The following is a 14,831-nucleotide window of genomic DNA, read 5'->3' as shown; positions in this document are numbered from 1 at the left end:
TATGATTGTAAGTAAAATTACAAACACAAAATTCAGTTATTTAACCAGTAAAAAAATAATTTACTTATAACTACAAATAGAAAATATTTAGTAGAAATAAATTAGGAGGTATAAAAATATATTTGAAATAAAAGAGTTTTCAGTGAGATCCTTCTAAAATAGAAGTAAATGTGATTTAACATTGATCGTATTGTAAAGTATCTAATAAAATATCTTTGATCAAATATTTCTTTATCTGCTAAAGGTAATATTGTTACTAAATCATGTTTTGGCGTATATAATTTATTACTTAACCGAAAAGATTGGGTTCAAATCTAAATTCTAACTTCTATTGAGGGGACATGTATGTCGCAAAGCCGTAATAACTAAAAAAACAAAAACAAAAAATGGCTTTTTTGTTTGTCAGTGCTGATGGTAATTAAGTCACCGAACCTCGTGTCAAATTCATAATTGGCAACAACCACGTGCATTAATGGAGGCAACTGTCTGCCTCTTAATGGTGACTAATTTTCCTTACTATCATATTAGAACTTTATCTTGCATGATCATTGGTCACAAGTAAAATTACAAAAACAAAATTCACTTATTTAACCAGAAAAAAACTAATTTAGTTATAACTACAAATGAAAACTATTTAGTAGAAATAAATTAAGTGGTATAAAAATATATTTGAAATAAAAGAGTTTTCAGTGAGAACCTTCTAAAATAGAAGTAAATGTGATTTAACATTCATCATATTGTAAAGTATCTAATAAAATATCTTTGATCAAATATTTCTTTATCTGCTGAAGGTAATATTGTTACTAAATCATGTTTTGGCGTATATAATATATTACTTGACTTAAAAGATTGAGTTTGAATCTAAATTTCGACTTCTCTTGAGGGGACATTGTATGTCACGAAGCAGTAATAACAAAAAAAAAAAAAAAAAAGGCTATTACGTCTATTAGCACTGATGGCAATTGAGTCAGTGAACCTCGTGTTAAATTCATAACTGACAACAGCCACGGGCATTAATGAAGACAATTGTCTCCCTCTTTACGGTGACTAATTTTCCTTACTATCATATTGGAACTTTATTTTGCATGATCATTGATCGTAAGTAAAATTACAAAAAACAAAATTCAACTATTTGACCAGAAAAAACTAATTTAGTTATAACTACAAATAGAAACTATTTAGTAGAAATAAATCAAGAGGTTCAAAAATATATTTGAAATAAAAGAATTTTGCAGTGAGAACCTTTTAAAATAAAAGCATTCATCGTACTGCTAAGTATCTAATAAAATATTTTTGATCAAATATTTATTTTCTGTCAATGGCAATATTGTTTTTAAATCGTGTTTTGACGTATATAATTTATTGCTTGACCAAAAAGATCGGGTTTGAATCTAAATTCCAATCTCTCTTGTGGGGCCATTGTATGTTGCAAAGCAGTAATAACTTAAAAAAAAAAACAAAACAAAAAGAAAAAGGCATGCATGAATGATGAATCCATGCAAGCTTAAAATCTATCTCTGGGCATTGCATATGAGGCGGTGTTTGTTTCAGCTGATCAAAGCGACGCATCATTTTTCCACAGCGTAGGTCCGTCACAAGAAAGAGAAAGTCTACAGATCAGACGGTAGCCACGAATGACGATCATTTGGACCCCTCGTCCACTCACCGCTAATATCTGCGGCCAATCCAACGGCTGACAGAAAGCTTCCATCAACCGTGATGTACCTCACTCCCACTGCATTATTCCGCACCGCCAAACTGTGTAACAATAACTAGCATAAGGCGTAATCCGACTCAGAGCCTGCCACGGACGCTTTGAAATTGTAATTTTGTTTATTTAATTTCGATTTAAATTCTTCAAAAAAAATTATAAATTTATGTTCATGTATATTCATCTTCATCATCATCATTCATTCCTAGTATCTGTTCCTGGTTCATCATCATCGGCATCATCATCAATATTGCATTATATATCTCTCGCAACTTTAAATACAATCAACCAGGAAACATCGTCAAACAATCCAAAGGGAGAACCCTAGATTTCCCGTGGAATTCGGCGTTATAGCCTCTGGAGAGGCCGATTCACAACAGCAGCGAACAGGTACAGAGCGCTGGAAAATTCTGCAATGCCACTATTGCTTTTCGGTTTTTGATCATGAGGCAGCTGCTCTCTTTTTTCCATCATCATCTTGTGTGCGCTTTGGTTGTTCATCCATTATCATCGTTGTTGTTAATGTTAATATGTTTTTAAGTGTTTTTGTTGTGTGTCTGTCTTTTTTTTGGTTATTGAGTTTGTTGTAAGTAATAGATTTTGATTTTTCTTCCCTTTGTTTTTGCTAAGATTATATGTATCATATCTTGATACTTACACTTCTGTTTGTTTGAAGCATCTCTCTTTTGCGCTTATCATTGACGCTTGAATTGTCTTAATTCAACTCTCTCTCTCTCTCTCTCTCTCTCTCTCTCTCTCTCTCTCTCTCTCAGCACACGCACACACAAAAACACAGGACTTGGTGATTTGATCATCAGGATTATTTGGTAGGGTGATGGCAAATCGGAATTAATACTCTTTTATATATAGTTGTGGAGTTTTGACGAACAGATTATTTAAAGTTGTGTAGTTAGTTTTATGGTAATTTATTCTCCTCTTAATTTTGGAAAGTTTGACCATATACAGGAGAAAAATTGTGTTGAACATTTGTATTGATAATGGGAAATCGTGGCCAAAAACGAGCCGAAATGGTTGATGAATTGCCAGCAGATAAGCGAGCATGCAGTTCATTGGAGTTCAGACCTAGTTCATCAAATTCGTCAGTCCAAATGCATGTGAGTGCTTTGAATTCAATCCCTGAAGCTCATGATGACGACATGGACACTTCCTCATCCGCTTCGGCATCAGGCCGATCTGATGGTGAAGGTGATAGGGATTCTGCATATGGCTCTTGTGATTCTGATGAAATGGGTGATGGAGAACAGAGACACAATCTTCGTGAGTATCAACGGAGGAGATCTTTTGGTGATCATGGGAGATTCAAAAAAGTCTTATCAAGCTTGAGCAACGAGGTTGAGCCTTGGGGCCAATTAGCTGCGCTGACTGAGCTATGTGAAATGTTATCTTTCTGTACGGAGAGTTCTCTTTCAAGCATGACAGCAGATTCACTGTCCCCAGCTCTTGTAAAACTGGCAAAACATGAGAGCTGTCCAGATATTATGTTATTGTCTATCAGGGCTATTACTTATTTATGTGATGTACATCCTCGATCTTCAGTTTTTCTAGTTCGACATGATGCTGTTCCTGCCTTATGTCAAAGACTAATAGCTATTGAGTACTTGGATGTTGCTGAACAGGTATATTATTCCATTATTATTTATTCTATAATGTTGAAATTACATGATTGCTCAGGAGTAAAAGATTATTATATGGGACTTAAGGTTATACTGATTGTCTATAATTAGTGTTTGCAAGCATTGGAGAAAATATCAAGGGATCAGCCACTTGTGTGCCTACAATCTGGTGCAATTATGGCTGTTCTAAATTATATTGACTTCTTCTCGACAAGTGTGCAGGTAAGGGGAGTATTCAATATGGATTCGTGATTTTACATGCATTGCTGCAATTTTATTTATTTATTTTTTGTGGGATTTGATTCCATTTTACAATTGCATCCACGAATAGGATTAAAGACTGATTTTATTTCCCCCTTTTCTTACTTGGCATTAGAGAGTTGCACTCTCAGTTGTATCAAACATATGTAAGAAACTCCCATCTGAATGCCCTGCACCCTTCATGGAGGCAGTTCCAATATTGTGCAATCTTCTTCAATATGAAGATCGTCAGGTTTGCATCACATGGATTTTTGTTGTGTGTGTGTGTGTTGTGTGTTGACCTTTTTACCCATTTTATCTTCTTTAGCTTGTTGAGAGTGTGGCTAGTTGCTTGATAAAAGTCGTGGAGCAAGTTAATCGGTCTTCTGAGATGCTGGACGAGCTTTGTAAGCATGGTCTGATTCATCAAGCTGCACATCTCATAGACTTGAGTAGTCGAATCACTCTATGTCAACCAATTTACACTGTATGCAAAATTTCCTTACATTGTATTTGGGAGCATGAATTTTGGGTCTTGGATTTAGATTTTTTTAGATTTTGACAAGATGCAGTACAAAATTGTATTTGGTTTCATTCAAATCCAAGGTTCGAAATCCATGCTCTTGAACACTACTTTAGTCTTGTTGTTGCTCACATTTGGTTTTTCCATGTCAATTACATTCCAAGGATGTTCTGATTATCTCTTATTGGTCAACAGGGTCTAATAGGGCTGCTTGTTAAACTTGCTTCTAGTTCAATTGTAGCTGTCAAGACTCTCTTTGACCTTAATATAAGCCGCATATTGAAGGATATCTTATCATCCTATTATGTCACACATGGAGTGCCGCCATCTCATATAATTGATGGACACTACAGTCAGGTTTATACCCCTACTATCCAAATTAGCTGCATGGCATTTTATTGCTAATATAGGGTGTGAAATCTATTGATTTTAATTTATTAAGGATGAAAAAAGAAATAATTTAAAGTGCGAAGGAGATGCAAAGACTGAAGAAGCATCTGATATGCTTGTATGGTGGTTATGAATAATCTCTGTTAGGTTGTGATTTAGGATGGCAGGGAAAAGGGAGAGTACACACAAAGAACACAGGAATGAAGTTTCTGGAATGAAGTTTCTTATTGTTTTCAGCTTGCATAACTGAGGGTCAATACGCACAACTGCATAAAACTTTAAATGCCCTACAATTAAGTAAAACACTTATTTCCAAAACAAACTTTAATTACTAGAAATTACAATACATAGTTTTCAAATTTGACACTAAATTCCTAGCTTCCTGAGCCTATGACCTAATATAGTTGTGCTGAATAGGCAGCCTAGGTGGCACTGGCAGTCCTCCATCATGCTCCTCTGACTATCAGGAACGCTACTCCAGAGAGTTAGTTGCAAACACCACTCTAAGTTATGAGGAGCAATATGATGAATATCATCCTTAGTAAGCCATGTAGCATTCGAAGCAGGTTGACCTCTCCAATCAACTGAATATTGGCAGACTATTGTTACCCCCGCCCCCTACCCCAAACCAATTCATGGGTCAATAGCATCCTAGATCAATGGGGTTTGGGATCCAAATCTGAAAAAATGGCGACCTAGATTTGTTAACCATTTTCAAATAAAATATCATTGAAAAATATTCAATAAATTCAAAATCATATCAAAATATTCAGTTGCTGCTGCAAAAGCATGCCACAGAGAGAGAGAAGAGGCTTCCTGTGGATGCAAAGCCTGGGGCAAGAGAAAAAAGAGGGATGCCTGCTTCTGTGAAGTCTGTGGCAAGAGAGAGAAAGAAGGCTTCCTGCTGTGAAGCTTGTGATGAGAGGGAAGATGGCTTCCTGCTGATGGATGGATTCAAGCATGCGGTGTGTGTGTGAGAGAGAGAGAGATGTTGAGTGACTAAGAATTTTATTTGAGTACAGCTGGTAATTATGAATTCCAACGACTTTGTTAAAAAACAAACACACCCATACACGCTTTTTAAAAAAAAAACGCAAACTTTATTGATATGCCCTCAATTTTGGCGGAAGAATACCGTAGTTACAAAACAAGCATTGAGAGATTACAGATAAAGAAATTAAAGGCCTTCCAAAAACAACACCAACAACCAGTCAAAACAGGACTATAAATCCAAATAAAGCTAAATAAGAAACAAATCTAAATAGGCCTATCAAAAATAAAAATAATCAAATCAAATCAAATCAAAAAATTAAAAAATCTAAACCTACTAAACAAAAATCGATAGGTTGAACTAATAACAAAAGGAAGTAAGACCCAACCTATCTATCCAAAGGATACCTTTTAGAGAACGTGGTAAAAGATGTTGTTCTTCGTAGATGACATTGTTTCCCATTTCTCCTTCTTTAGCGAGAAAATCAGCTGCACTATTACCTTCCTTATATTGATGATCACCGTGAAGTTCACTCCTTCTAGCTCCGCCACGAGGTCCTCCCCAAAAATCCTAATGATACCACAAGGTACATCTACCTTTCCGAAGCCAATCAATAACAATTCACGAGTCACTTTCAATAATCACATTAAAATAATGAAGTCGTTTTTATAAACGAATTCCTTCCAGAATTGCTTTTAATTCCGCACTATTGTTTGTACCATTGCTAAAATAGCTTGAAAAAGTCGCTTTCACCGTGCCATGGCAGTCCCGAATAATTACTCCACCTCCTGAAGTACTCGGATTGCACCTATAGCTCCCATCACAATTAAATTTTATCCACCCTGTTAGGGATTTAACCCACAAAATAATTTTTCCAGGCATGGCGCAAACTCCCTGATGCTGAATTTGAAACTCTTTCAAAATCGTAATGTCTGATATCTTCAATTTTCGAAAAGAATTAGAGCTCTCAGCTAAAGAACTAACCCAGTATCGAACACTTCTCAATGTTTGACCCGCACTTTGATAAATTTCTTCCATTCTCGTTTTGCATCTTTGATTTCAGAGACACCACGTAATCAAATACGGAATCAGACCGATTAAAATACCTTTAATAGATGATTTTCGAGCATAGTGAAACTAGTTTGCAATTCTGTTTTTCCAGGGAAGGAACCGATGGAAAGGAATCCCTAACACCACACTAGCCCGACGCCAAACCTCTGAAGTTACCTCGCCTAAAAAAAGAATGTGATTGGTGTTTTCCTGACTTTTCTGCACGTAGCAATCACAAGCCGAAGCCATCGATATTCTTTTGGCCTGAATTCTATCATCTACTGTCAAGCATCTGAACCAGACTTTCCATAAATACTTTGAGATTCTTCTAGGTAATAAAGAATGCCAAAACTAGTTATTCTACTCAAAATTATCACTTCTGCTCCTCAAGGCCTCTCATGCCGTTTTTGTAGAGAAATTGTCGTCAGAGGCAGGCTTCTAGATGAATATATCTTGACCACTTTTACTAGCTGACACATTATGCAAGATTTCCATTGTTCTGTTGGCCCCAACCAATTCTATTAGTTGTTATTCAGCCAGCAATCCTTAATACACATCTTTTTGTTCGAAATATCCTCAATGCACACAGCTAACGAACCTGATGTAAGCCACCTATCGAACCAAAAAGAAGGGTTTCCACCTCTTACCAAAATTTTAACATTATCCATATCTTCAGGATTGGTGGCCATCATTGATTTCCAGAACCGAGAGTCATTTGGTCTCCCCTTATTAATAAATGATCATTTCTACAATATTTAGCTCTGAAAAAACCTGACCATAGATTGTTAGAAGTGAGTAGTCTGAAGGCAAATTTCATGAGAAGAGATTTTTGGACTTCTTTAAGATCTCTAAAGCCCATACCCCCTTCCGAGGTAGGTTTACAAATTTTCTCCTAAAAGCACCAATAAATCTTCCTTTTACCTTTCGCCTCTCCCTATAAAAAATTAGCAAGAAGAGAGTTGATGCGAGAAAATGTGACCTGCGAAACATTAATAACCAAAATCAAATGTATCGACATGCTAGACAACGCATGTCTTAATAAAATCAATCTTCTACCTTGCGAGAGCAACTTAAATTTTTACCCTGTAATTTTATTCCTAATCTTCTCTACAAGAGGCTTCAAGATCCTGGAAGACAATTTTCCAGAAACCAAAAGCATACCCAAATACATAACTGATAATTTACCTTTCATGAAACTCGTGATTCTCAATAAACCACGTTTATGAGTAGGAGTAATGTATTTCGAAAGGAATAACACAGACTTTAGCTTGTTGATTTTTTGACCCGACCACTTTTCATACATCTCCAGAGTGTAAACCAAATTTCTAATAGACCTTTTCCCACCATTTGCAAAAATAAGAATATCATCCGCATAAAGCAAATGCGAAACCTAAGGGGCCCCAATCGGATGATTAAATTATCCAATACGACCTGTCTCATAGTTTTTCCTAAGCAACCTTGTCAAAACCTCTTCTATTATGATGAATAAATAAGGAGAAAGTGGATCCCCTTGCCTCTAGCCTCTAGTCGATTGAAAAAACTCTTTAAAGGTTTCGTTCATCATAATGGAAAACCACGGGGACTCCATACAATTTTTTATGAGCTTGCAAAACCTCTTAGAATGAATAAATTAATTTACTAATTAACTGTTGCTTTCATTTATAACTTTTATGTAATTTAACTAAGTAAGAATAATAGTAAAGTATTAATATGTCTAAGGGCAGGCCTTGGATCAACAGTAAGGTCACTCCTTTGTGACTTGTAGGTCTCAAGTTCGAGTCCAAGGAAACAACCTCTCTACATAAAAGTAGGGGTAAGGTTGCGTATTCTGTAATGACCCTCCCCCCATCCTCTCAAAGAGGGGGCCTTGTGGCGTGGGACACCCTTTTTGTAATAATATTTCTCTCATTGAAATCTTGTGAAAAAAAACAAAAAAGAATGAAATTTGTAGACAAAGTTCGTTCTTGTTAGTTAAATGCTTTTTTACATAGGTATGAAAATTATTAATAAATCATTTTTATATTTTACTGAGTTGACATTAAGAAAGAAAAAAAAATGATATTAAAGGGGAAGAAAACAGCCTTTTAAATTTTGGATGTACTTCCTCTTCAATTACTTTTTAAACTGTTGGAACAATAAATTGTTTTTTACAAAAATATATAGTGAGGCGTTATAGTTATTCTTGTGCCTTTGCTTATGTAGTATGAACTATGAACCATGAAGCAATTATGTTCTTTTCTATATTCTATATTCCATCCCAAGTAATCAGAACATGCCGCAATCGGACATAGCACTAATTGACCCGAATAAGTGCTTCATGTGTACCATGATCTGAAATGGCATATCTACTAAGCTTACCCCTGCTCCCACATAACCATGTACCTCTTAAGTAGTGTACCACATTCCCGTACCTGTTCCATGACCTGAAGCGCACTGCCCTTCATGTAGCTGTGGGCGAAACCCACCCGAAGGACAACCGACAAACTCATTCAAAATAGCTTAGACATTGAGAAATGGGTGGTGCTTGACACGAGCACCTCCCTTTTGCGCTCTAAGATAAGGCTGGAGGCTCAAATGGGCCTTACTATGGAGTCAAATCCTCCACATTGTAAACAGGACTAGTTTTCATATGATTAAACTAATCATGTATCAGATCCAAGTTTCTTAACTGTGTAGAATGGAGCAGGCAGGAAGTTTCTTGAATGGATTTTAGGATAGCATTAAGGTCTAAAATATGAGCCATGACGCTATCACACTTATTAAATTCTCAATTACTACACGACATCAAATGCAATGCACAGTGCACAAAGTTCTCACAGTCCCACTCTATATTGTGTATTTGGGATGGGCATGATATATGCTGCCTTGCCTCCACAATTGGATAGACTATTTCCATGAACCTGTGACCTTCGAGCTTGAGTGTATCACCCTTATCATTAGGCCAATTTTACTATGCACATCAGGTGCAAGTTTATAATCCATGTTACTCATGGCAAGCTTACACAATCTCAAAATATAACTTATGGATTGGATGAACAAAAGGCGCTTGTTTGGAATCTTTAGGTAGACAGGGAGTTGGTGGTAAAGGTACAATTTCAATTTGTGCGCAGGGTTTGTAATCGAAAAAGACACTCAAAAAAGGATTCTTAGACGTGGAACTACTTCTTGTTATAAGCAAACTCAAAAGTAGTAGCACTAAGTTTTTATTTGCACTGTTTTCTCTCATAGCACATACAAGATGATCAGCCAAATCACAATTAACAAGCTACATTTCCCTGTGCTTGGAGAGATGCTCTGAGCCTAAGTCATATACTTTTCATCTATGTTCTAAAGAGAATCAAGCTGCTATTTTGAATCTAATTGTGGCCTTCGGCTTCCCTTTAGTTTTGTATCTCTTTATGGGACTCCATTGAGTGGTAAACTTTCTGCATATATCTCCAAAGTGGTGATTCTCTGCATCCTTGGAGCAGTCAGATTTTCCTTTTCTTCCTTCACTTTTGTTCTTACTTTGATCCCAAACTTGGTGTCAATGGAAGAATCAACCTACTCCCAAAACTAGAACATGCAAAATACTCATCCTTCATGCATTCAAATCCTATGATCTTGCGGCTTAACACATGAAGGTGGCACCTACTCTACTAAGGCCATGAACTCCCTTGGTCGAATCTTCTATTTCTCACAAGAACTCTCTGAATATCTAGTGAGAGATTGGAGAATATCTCTCAAGACCACGTTAAAATATCACTATGAAATCTTGGTATGGATGCTGGGAGACCCAAACGCTCCTTCAAAATGTGTTCCATACAACTGTAGTCTGATTTCTCAAAGCCTTAGTCAAAATATTGCAAGAGAGTAAATTCCTCAGGTATATTTATTATTTTCTTCCACCTTGAAGAAAAAAAAACCACAGAATAATGAGAAAAAAGGCTGTCTCACTCCTGTTGCCAGCACATGAACTGTGGGGCGCATGTGCCACAATGATAAGTCTCTGACAATGATTTTCCAGTGGTCCACAGATCGTAGAACAGGGACTTTAGTGAAGTTGATGGTGTGGCTGGAAGATCTTTCACTGCCGCATGAGGTCAGCTATCGAATGTCGACAAAATTTTGAGGTTGGGTAGGAAGGACATCGTTTCATGGGACTTTGCTTTTTTTTATGTGGTGGGAGCGGAATTCAAGGATATTTAAGGAAACTTTTCTTCCCCTTCATTTGCTTTGGGGTGGGATAGTCTTGCTTTGGTGGCAGGTACCCTTGGAGGAGTTCCTTTGACTCATACTCAGTGTGAAGCTTTGATTTATTTATTTGTTTGTATTTTTCTTTTTTTTTGTGATTATTGTAGGTGTGTACGTCTTGTCCTCCATCTTGTGTACTAATAAAAAATCATTCGTGCGTGGTGGTGACAAAGATCTTCCAATAAAGTTGTATTAAAAAGAGAGGCAGCAGTGGATTTGTTTTTTTCTTTTTTTATTTTTATTTTTTTTTAACAAACACTGCTGCAATGCCTGGCCAGTCTGCAATTACTTTGAGCATGTTGCCGGCTAATTTGGAGTCCTTTCCTGAGATTTGTTTTAGTGCTGTGAATGATTTTGGGAGCTCACTCAAGTTAGAGTGTTTTGGTCTTGTGGAAGGATTGTAATAGTTGGAAATGGAAATGGTGGATTTGCTTTGCTGTGTTAGAAGCATGATGGATCTGACGCTCTGATACAAAACTTGATGTAGAACAGCAGGGGGAATAGAAGTAGAGAGAAGAAAGAGAAAGGGAAAAAAGAGGGAGCAGAAGAAAGAAGAGGAAGGAGGAGGAAAAGGAAGAAGAAGAAACTGAATGTGTAGAGGGGGTGGGGGAGAGAATGGAGGGAAGGTTTTGATTGAATTCAAATTACACAACTGAATGTCACTACTAACAGCTACACAATTCTTAAACACCCTATGGTTAAGCAAAACACATATTTTCATAATAGCCCTAAATAATTAGAAATTGCATAATTCATGTACTTTTCAACTTTTTTTGCATCACAAAAGAGATATCTTACTATAGAGAAAAGAGAGAATTACAACCTAGGAGAAGACAAGAGAGCCTCATAGCAGAAAAAGCAAAAGTAAACAAGAGAAAAAAAAAAAAAAGAAAAAAAAAGGAAAAAAGAAAAAAAATTTGATAGAAAAAGAAATATATTAAGGAAGGAAACAGTTACAAACTGAGGGAGGTTAAAAATCCTAGTAAAAATCAATAAAGAAGAAAATAAAATGAAGTGAAAGGGGAAAAAACTACCATACCTAACTAAGAGAACCCCTTGCAAATTAGTTTATTCTCACTGGCCTTTCTTCACCTTTCTGGGGCCACCATATGAACTTCATTTCCTCAAAGACCAAACAGTCATAGTCATATCTTATCCTAATGTTATTGGGCTGCTACATCCTCCATCCACTTTCTCCACAGCAATAAGCAGAATCTTTTTATTCTGCTCTTTTACCAGTCAAACTTCCTCAAAAAGAGGAATTCCATCCAAACCCTCCACCAGAGATGGAGGCACATACTATAGGTCCCCAAGTAAATCAGATGACTCAGACAAATACATCTGCTATTGTAGAATTTCATCCAGTAACAGACCTTCATCACATGCAAACTCACCATGAGCATACTTCATCCTCCAGAATATGTCCCCATTTCTTTTTGTACTTGCTATCAAAATTATTTTCTTTCAAATCCCACCTTTGACCATTAATGTTATCCTGCACCACTGCCCAATGAAGATAAACCTTAATTCCCTAACCTTATCATTAATTCCTTCATCTTTTCTTTGTTCCCCACGACAAGAAGATTAATCTGAGCATCATCCCCACAAACTGTCTTAACCTTCATGTCCCTATCTCCATTGATATTTGGTGAAGGATATATATTCATGAGTCAATCTCTCATCATAACCACGTTTATTACCATTATAGAAGCAGAAACATTATCTGAATTCAATGAATTACCTAAGCGACTTCTGCCCTTGCTTTATAATACCCAGAGATCCATTAGCTCGCAAAGATGTAGCCACCTCCATTCTCTGATTTTGAGACAACCCTTTTAGGAAGATTTGAAATTCCCTTTGTCTGGGAAGCTGGAGTATAGAGAGACTGTCTTCCGCTCATTTTTAAGTTTTAATCCAGCAACTTCTTCATATTATAGGCCCTGAATACTTTGAAATGTATTTGGCTGTATATTACTTTGGGGCTTTGTGCTCTGGGCTAGCTAAAGAAAGCCCATTGTCTATTAGAGCCTTTTTTGAATACCCAAAATGTGACCCAAATGCGGCGTAATATTTACTAATGTCCAGCCCAAGCCATTTTAAGCCCACTCCATTTCATTTCACATTTTCACTCACCAAGCTCACTTTTTCGCAAGGCCCAGCTTCGTCCTATCGATCTTAGTCACACAGCCATTTTCAGCCCAACCCATTCCCCTCCCCCGGAAAAAAAAGCGAGGTAAAAACCAGCCCACACCATTTCATTTCACATTTTCACTCACCAAGCTCTCTTTTCGCGAGGCCCAGCCTCGTCCTATCCATCTTAGTCACACAGCCATTTTCAGCCCAACCACCCCCCCAGGCCCCCTCCGAAAAAAAACAGCTAGGAAAAAAAGAGGAGGATCAAAAGAAGATAATGAATGTCCAGCATCATGATCTGTGTCACCCCCACAACAATCACAAAACTGATTCCTTCCTTCCATCATGACCTTGCTCCAAAATCAAACGTTCCTTTATACCCCCCACCAACCTTGCCTTTACCGGTATCATTTTCCATTGCTTGAGATTCTCTAGTCACCACACGAATTCTTGTAGAAACCCTCACATTCCATACTAAAAATCTTTTATCCTTCCATCCCAACCTGAACTCCAAGAACTTCGCTTCTTTGTTGAACAATACCTAGGAAACATCGATACCGACATAAGAAATGGATATGACACAATAGACACAGCAATATGACAATTTTGGAAAAAATGTGGATACGACACGAAAAGGATACGCTAATGAATGAATAATGAATATAAATATATATATACAAGCATGTTTTTCCTTTTTGATGATAGATGTTGTGCTAATTTTGATTTAGAATGAAATATAAGTACCATTCATGCAAAATTATCACTTACACATTTTACAAATGACATTTAGACAGTCATCAACTACATTCTTATCGTTCAACATTGGTCTAACAATTAAAAATAAATAAACAACCCTAGGTCATGGATGATGGTGGGCAATGGGAATGGCTTATTAGGAATTTAAAAAAGGAAAAAGATTAATAAAGAGTTCTAAACTGGCAATGACTTTCTTTTGTGTTGGGGGGAGAGGGTTCTAGGGCCTGGGAGGTTCAATGGTTCTCTGCATGGCTGGTGCATGAGTCCAACTATAATGTTAAAGAACCACTTGATTCTTATTCTCTTGACTTCTCCTTGACTTATTTTTTGAGGTTTTGTTGATAGAATTAAAGAGTGCAGCAAAACATACACTTTCGGTGCAAAAAGTGTCTTAGAGAAGTGTCTCAACTATGTCCAAAAATAAAAGAAAATAATTAATTTTCAAAAATTGTTGAGGATTGTTGGGCAAGTGTTGGTATCCGACACATGTCGCACGCCGACACTTTAGGAAGCTCAGATGTGTTGGTGTTCCCTAGACAAATACACAGCCAATATAATACCTAATGCTTCTAATCCTCATGCTTCAACAAACCTCTTCCCAATCTTCCACAAACCGATATTCCCTCTAGAAATCATTTCAGTGACAACAAAGACTACCTAACCCATAAATTTTGATTAGGATTATGCTCAGGCATGACTAAAAGCTCACCCTTTCCCACTCTATCCAGTCTAGAATTGAATTGGACTGATTTTCTGCAGTCTCTTTCCTTCATGTCCTACAATCATCATAGCAATAGGCTGAAATTCCGAATAAGTGTAGAGAGGAGAAGAGAGATGTTTGACAAGATGTTTTCCTACAAAAATTAGGAAACCTTAATTAAGAAAGCCTATTAAGCTCGCTCTTTATTAATTAATTGAATTCTGTAGTCTTGCTAGTTCCCATAACATTTAGTCGCTTTTCTTATAGCCCCTTCCAATCAAACTTCATTCATCCATAAAGATAAGAAGTATCCCCAAGTGCATTTAGTAGAGTAAAACATATAGTCCATTTTGTGGCAAATCTCATCCAACAATATAAGTTATATAACTACTAATAATAATGTACTTTTTTGTAAAAAGTACTTATCTGAAAGTACTTATCTAAAAGTAGTCTGAGATTACTTATTATAA

The 14,831-nt window shown here is 36.6% G+C and overlaps 1 protein-coding gene across 2 annotated transcripts in view; it reads left to right on the top strand.

The window, feature by feature from the left end:
* Positions 1 to 1,791: 1,791 nt before the first annotated feature.
* Positions 1,792 to 14,831, top strand: part of LOC131168528 (E3 ubiquitin-protein ligase UPL4) — a 30,600-nt gene continuing 17,560 nt past the window's right edge. Inside the window, exons 1-6 of one of the 2 annotated variants that reach the window (XM_058128030.1) lie at positions 1,792 to 2,101; positions 2,678 to 3,348; positions 3,457 to 3,567; positions 3,722 to 3,838; positions 3,914 to 4,072; positions 4,304 to 4,465. In XM_058128030.1, the coding sequence (XP_057984013.1) occupies positions 2,710 to 3,348; positions 3,457 to 3,567; positions 3,722 to 3,838; positions 3,914 to 4,072; positions 4,304 to 4,465 (1,188 nt within the window). In that variant the 5' untranslated portion in view covers positions 1,792 to 2,101; positions 2,678 to 2,709. The remainder of the gene's footprint in view (positions 2,102 to 2,677; positions 3,349 to 3,456; positions 3,568 to 3,721; positions 3,839 to 3,913; positions 4,073 to 4,303; positions 4,466 to 14,831) is intronic. The other variant, XM_058128031.1, reaches the window with a different exon arrangement.

The sequence above is a fragment of the Malania oleifera genome, chromosome 11 (genome assembly GCF_029873635.1).
Source record: "Malania oleifera isolate guangnan ecotype guangnan chromosome 11, ASM2987363v1, whole genome shotgun sequence".
NCBI lineage: Eukaryota > Viridiplantae > Streptophyta > Magnoliopsida > Santalales > Ximeniaceae > Malania > Malania oleifera.
Note: the sequence above shows the minus strand (reverse complement) of the source record. Positions and strands in the feature narration are given on the sequence as shown.